Raw genomic sequence first — 6,902 nt, forward strand, 5'->3', positions numbered from 1 at the left:
ATGTACAAAACAGTCATGAACAGTATGGAATAATCATATTCTTATACCCATGGCATTTGCATTCCAAAAAATGCTTTTCCAATGATCACGTTGTGGGAGTGTTTCAATGCTTGGAGCCTTCAATATGTCTAATTAAACAAAAGATAATTTGCCTTCTATCTCCACATTCTTTTTTCAGGTATACAATTGTGTAAATATTTTGTTCAAGGGTGACTATAACAATACCATCCAAACCACATGCCGCAAACCAACTTAATATTTTGTTCCATATATATCCTCAAAGAATAGCTGAAATCCTGATCTCCGTGTGCAATGTTTTTCTAATATATCCTTCATTATCTTTTCCTATTCACAATTGATCAAGGACAAACAGATGAGTTTAAAACTACCAAAAAGTTCATTCTTCCTTCTGTTCTATTTTTACTCTTTTGGTTGCCATGTGCCTAGCAATTTGTCATTACCTGGGATCAAACATCTAAATTACAACACTGAGCAGCATTGTATCAATGCCAACAAGCAGACAACGAATCAACTATGGGTATATGTATATTTTAACCCTAATCAAACAAAGAGCTATTTCTTAATAAGCCTACCTAACAAAGAGCAATCATCCCTTAATAACAGAGAAGCTAGCTTATAGACTCATTGGATTAAAATGGCATTCTTTTGTTATTTTCTATATCTTTTCAAAAATTAAAATGTAACCTTCTGCTCTCAAATTTTTAGAGAAACATAAGACAGTGGCGGTGCTTTTTTTTTTTTTTTCCTTCTACTATTATTGTGAAATGACTCTCCAGCTGCATGCTATATTGGAGATTCCCTAACTGACTAAGGGCTAAAAATCGATTACAGTTTACAGGTCCAAAATTTCACAACAAAATATGTAAACCAAAGGCTAAACAAACAAAACGCATACACACACACACAGCTATATATATAGTTGTCACAGTGGTGGAGAATGGGGAGAATAGGAGTGTGGAACAGAGGCAGCTATTATGTCTTGGAAGAGCCTTACTAAAGAGAAGCAGCATTCTTGTTTTATATGAAGCCACAACCTCTGTTCACTCTGCAACTGATGGTGTGATTCAGAAGGTCGTAAGCTGGGAGTTCAAAGATCCTAAAGTTGTACATACGGTTATAGACAGTGATCTTGTTCTAGTTCTCAGTGAAGGTAAGCTTTAATTGACCAGGTAAAAAATTGAAATTGAACAAATGAAAAAGTAGACATTTAAATTAGTAATTGATTCTATTTTAGCAAACAAAAAAAATTAACTTATTCTTCTGTGAGCAGGTAGGGTAGTGGAATATGATACACCTGCTAAAAATCATTCTTCTACAAGCTAATAAAGGAGTACTCTCTAAGATCACGAAGCTTCCTCAGCAAATCCAAAAATCAAAATGCAGGTTTGATTTCTTAGAATATACAAATCTCAGAATTTAAACCAACGAAAGGAGTACCTGGTAGCTTGTGAGAGTCTCCAAGAACAGTCCGACAAGAGCAATTTTTCCACAGATTGCAGATAAAAATCTGGTAAGGGATTTGCAAAAATAAAAATGTTAGTATTCGTTCAAAATCAGAGAGAGAGAGAAAAAATTACCCCAGACAATAATGAGTCACCAATCGAGTTCCAAAAAAGCCACCGAACAAGAAATCCTACAGGTTTGTGCTAGAACTATTTTCTCTCGGAGGAAATTTGCATAAAACTAATCTAGGGAAAGTGAGCGACAGGCAGAAAAACAGAGAGGAGTGAAAGAGAACTCTCAAACGATTGAGAAGATTGAGAAAACTGTCTCTTAAGTAAACCAGAGGAGATTTAGTAGGGATGAAAGTGGAAGTCGGAGGTAATGAACGGATTTCGCGGGAAGATGGATGCATCGTGTACCTTGGGCTGTAGAAGAGATCGAATTTGAGCGGGGAAATACAAGAGGAAGCGGGCTGAGGAGGGAAACTCAAAGGGTAAATTGAGTTTATCAAAATAGAATGAGATCTCCCAATTAAGAAAAAACACTAAGAGAATGAGATCGTGCTATTAACCTACCACCGTGTACTTGGATTTACTTACCCAAAAAAATTCGTTGGGATGGGTTACTTGGATTTATTTAACCAAAAAAATTAATTAAAAAGCAGGTACATGGATTTGGTAATGTATCGGTCTCGACACCAATCTAGATCGGTCTGTAACAGTTTCGATCGGATAGATATAGCCCTGTATTCTTCCAAAAATCAGATTTTTTTTTATATTTTTACCCTTGTTCTTACCAATCTGCTTATATGGATTGGTCAGGGTGTCAATCAAACCGAAATCGTTTAACGAAGCCGAATCGAACCCTTTAAGCCGTGAAACCATTTAATAAACGGTTCGGTTATGGTTTCAAAATTGAGGCCATTTAGTTAAACGGCTTGAGCCGAAGTGAACCGTTTAAAATTGAAACGTTAAACCGTTTAATAAATGGTTCGGTTATGGTTTCAAAAGTGAGAACGTTTACTTAAACAGTTTGAACAGAACCGAACCATTTAACCGAAACTAGACCGTTTAACACACTTAGGGTGCGTTTGGTAACGTTCAGAACAGTGTTCTGAACAGTTCTTTTGTTCAAAAAGAACAAAAAAACATGAAAAAGTGTTTGGCTTTGCGGTTCGTTTTTTCGTTCTTTTAGAACGAACCGGAGATCTTGAGCACCAAAAGAACGTTCTTTACAGACCGTCTCAGAGACGGTCTGCAAAGAACAAAGAACAATACGCAACGAACAAAGTCACAAATCACGGGTTTTTTTGGAGAAAAAACACAACTCTCACATCTCTCTCGCTCTGCTACCACGAATTTGGGAGACGACGAAAGGCTCAATATGCAACCCTAGGTGAGATCTCTCACTCTCTCTCTCGCTCTCTCTTCCTCTCTATCTCTCGCATGAAGGTAGCATTGTTTCCCTCTCCATGTTTCTCTCAAGGTCTCACTCTCTCCTTCTCATATACTCTCTCTGTGTCATTGTTTTGGTTCATTTCCTCTCTCTGTCTCTCTCTCTCTCTCCCTCTCATACTCTCCCTCTCACCGTCTCTGTGTGGAGATTATGGAAGACTGATCCAAATTTTTTTTGATTGTCTCAGGAAGTGGATCTACACCCTACAACCGAAAACAATAGACGGATCAGCACCCCTTTGCTTCCCATTTGGTCTCAGGTAATTTTATATCTCAGATCTAGTGTAGTCTACTTTTATTTTCTTTTAAATTTTTTTCCTGCTGTAACGGATCAGCACCCCTTTGTTTCCCCTTTGCTTCCCATTTTGATTCATTACAATATGGATGACAAATAAAAATGGTTTTGATTTTACAAGTTGGTATGCCTCTAGATGATTCCATGGTAAATTTTGTGAAGTTGGAGTTTTCTGGTTTACTCTCTTCCGTCTTTGATTAGTAAATTCAAGGTGCAGGAATTGCTTGCACTATAGCTTTTCATGGGGAATAGTTTTGCAGACTGAATCATAAGTTGGGACAGTTGGTTGAATAGTTTTGCCACTCATCTTTTGACTAGCATTTTTATTATTTTTGTTATTAATTTGTTAGGATTTCTTTTTCCATTTTTATTGCTATTATTTCTGCTACTGTATTTTTTACAACATGTTCCAGAGACCTGGAGAAATAACATTAAATAAGAAACTATCATTATAACTCCTACAATTGATTCATAATATCATTTATATCAATTCCAGAATTGGTAATTGTCCTGAACATCCTGAACTGTCTAGGAAGCATGTGATGCAGTCATTGCTATTGGATATTTTCTGTCCACAATGGACTAGTTTCCATTGTCTGACCCCTCAAAGAAAGCATAGTCCACAGGGAAGTATTCATTGTCATAGAGGCTAAGGAATGGGTAGATATTAACAGTGAAAGGGGCATCATTCTCATTGAGGTACTGAACTATTTCAATTGTAAGTTCACGTATGTCTGACCTGAAGTCACCAGCAGAAGGGACTGGCTTTGAAACAGGGGAATTGTAGATATTAGCATTGAATGGAACAGTTGCTTTGATACGGTTTCCAAGCCCAACCTCATTTAAGGCTTTCTGAACATTCTGCAAGGCAAGCAAGGTGACTAGTGAGAAGGTGCCATTGTATGTCTGGAGGAAGGGTTCATTGCCCACAGCAACATACCTGCAAATTTTAATGGTTTTTGTTGAAAACAAAGAAACCCATCAAGTAGAAAAGGAAAAGGACAAGAAGCTCAAGATAGAATGGATTAAAACGAAGAAGAAGAAGTAGAAAGAAAAAAAAAACAGTCTCAAAGAACAATACAGAGAAGGAAGCAACAATATAAAGAGGTAGCAATGGGCTTTTATGCACCACAAGCTACCAAGTGCACTAGGCACTTGTTCACTAAGCAGGGGTTGTTAGTAGGCCAATCCATGGAGTATTTCAGCCTTGAATTTGTGTTAAAACTAGTAAGCTCACGTAGGGCTATTCAAAGCGGACAGAAGTTATATAACAAGAAACTCTCAGAAGTCTTAACTATCCCCACTACATAATTTTGGACTTATTAGCGATTACTCCTTGCTTGGCTAGATCATTGGCTATCTCATTTGCTGACTTTGGCTTCTACTGGAATGAGGTATGAGGTATTCTCTTAGGAAGCAATGTGAATGATGAAACAAATAAGGTGGGTATAAACACCAAGGCTAACTAGAGGCTTTCCTCATCCAGCCAGTGACTATAGCTGAATCATCTTCCCAAGGGGAGTTCACCTTTACTTGGAGGAGGAGATTGGCGAACTCAATAGCGGATGAGCTTGCTTGTAGCTTTTTTTTTTGGGGGGGGGGGGGGGGTGTTGCTGGTCAGGCACTCATTGAATTTGGGGTCCTATCCTTTGATGTAATCTGTTTTTGTGTCAGATTTTACGCCTCCTGTTGTTGTTATACTCTTCCTTTCTCCTTGTTCTGTTTTTTTTTTGCCAGTTTTACTTTATGTTCTCTTTCTTAACCAACCCATCTATCATGTATTGTTTTTTAAAACATGAACATGGTTCATATTCTTTGTACTTCGTTTGAGTGTTCGGTACATAGCATGATTCAAAGAAACAAGAATTAATAACCAGATTTGGATTAGTAGGTGGTCTTAAAATTTTTTCTTCTTCTTTTTATTGGTACGTGGTAATTATGATGTTTGATCCTAGAAACCTAGATATATCTCCTCGATATATTTGAAAGTTCAGTTCTCTTTCCCTTTCTAATCATTGTTTTGTTTTATAAACAATTAATCATGAAAGTTGCAAGTCACACTGCTTAATGCTCCAATTAAACTTGAAACTCATCATCACATCTATATATTAAAGAACTACCACCACACATCTCCACTACTACTTACTTCTTCATATTTGATCAGTAGTACTACTACTACTTTACCATATTATTCCCAACATTCTCTCTTTCCCATATTATTCTCAACATTCACATTTCACAAATCACATGCATTCACTGACACATTCCCACTCATTACTCCCACATGCACATATCCATGCATGCAATCCTATTAATTTTTCCAAATTACACTCCCTCTTTTGTTACTTTTACCAATATTTACTCTCTCTCTCTCTCTCTCTCTCTCTCTCTCTCTCTCTCTTTTAGTCTGAAGCACTCACATTACTACTATTACAACTCCATCGATCATGGATGGAAAAGAGGGGAGAATATATATATTTATATATATGGGAAATGAAAAGGAAAAAAGAAATGATAGGGCTGCCTTGTGTTTACAACTAACAATCCAATATATCCATGTATTCATCATAACATACCCTTCTGATGCTTGTTTTAAGCTTCTGATTGGCTGGGTGTGCATTAGGAGCAGAATCGTAGATCCATACTCAAATCACCTTTATCATTGTCCCAACCTCGTGTAATGGAAAACCCAAACTACAGCATAAGTTCCTTCTTTATCAAGAAGAAAATTGTGGTTCCTTCTCTATTACAAACCAACAGTTGCAAGTCACACTGCTTAATGCTCCAATTATCTCTGTAACTGTAATCCAATTGAACTGAAAACCTATATTAAATCAAACCACTTTATTGAACAAAGAAGGAGTCAGCGAATCCTTCATTAGTCATTAAAGTAACCCTAGATTTCAACCATGAGGTCCAAACTCCAAAGTCCAAACCCTCTTAATCTCTTATCTTACCTCCACACTTCTGTGTCACAACTTTGAGCTCTGTCTCTGTCTTCAACTCACAGACCCAAATCCACCAAATCTCAGTCCTCTCTTCTTTCTCTTTTACAGAGTCTCTGGTTTGCATATCTGTGACTGTTTTTTTAAGCTCTTAAACACATATTTTCAATTTCTTTCCCCTCTTTAATTGCATTTAATATATCTTTTCCCCCCCTTGGGTAATTGGGATAGATTTGTCTTTAACAACTCATGACAGGAGAAATGGTTCCCTGCTGCATAGCAGTATCAAAGCTCAGCAATTCGGAGTTTATTCTTGAAAAACAAGCACATGGGTTCTTCTATGCAGTCCCTTTTATGGGCCTTACAGGGACTGAATTCTCATTGCTTTCCTTGTACGATTTGTGGGTCTTCTCTAATTTTTTTTGTTCTTACTTGAAGATTACCCATCGCTTACTTCAGTAATTTGTTCTATAATTTTTAGTACTTTTGTTCTTGGCCAAAAGGGCCAAATCTGTGTGGTTAATACCTATATGTAGCCTTGAAAACAGCATGTTTGTATGGAATTGTTTGGGTCTTTTGGTTATGGTTGAGGAGTGGTTCTCTTTCAAGTGGACTAACCCTAGCTTGGCTCATTGTGATCAAGCCTCCTATTTCTCTCTTCTTTTTTTTTTTAATCAACATTCTTCAATTCTTTGGTAATGAATATGACTATTTATTTTTTTGGGTAATAGATATTTTTATTTC

At 36.9% G+C, this 6,902-nt stretch overlaps 1 protein-coding gene across 1 annotated transcript; it reads right to left on the minus strand.

Annotated features, from left to right (window-relative positions):
* Positions 1–3,795: 3,795 nt before the first annotated feature.
* On the minus strand, positions 3,796–6,285 carry LOC122655191 (glucan endo-1,3-beta-glucosidase 8-like). The gene is made up of 3 exons (XM_043849406.1): positions 6,171–6,285; positions 5,968–6,037; positions 3,796–4,153 (listed from the first exon to the last, which is right to left on the minus strand). Exons 1-3 carry the CDS (start codon positions 6,283–6,285, stop codon positions 3,796–3,798), a joined length of 543 nt encoding a protein of 180 aa, XP_043705341.1.
* Positions 6,286–6,902: the final 617 nt, after the last annotated feature.

The sequence above is a fragment of the Telopea speciosissima genome, chromosome 3, assembly GCF_018873765.1.
Source record: "Telopea speciosissima isolate NSW1024214 ecotype Mountain lineage chromosome 3, Tspe_v1, whole genome shotgun sequence".
Taxonomy (NCBI): Eukaryota; Viridiplantae; Streptophyta; class Magnoliopsida; order Proteales; family Proteaceae; genus Telopea; species Telopea speciosissima.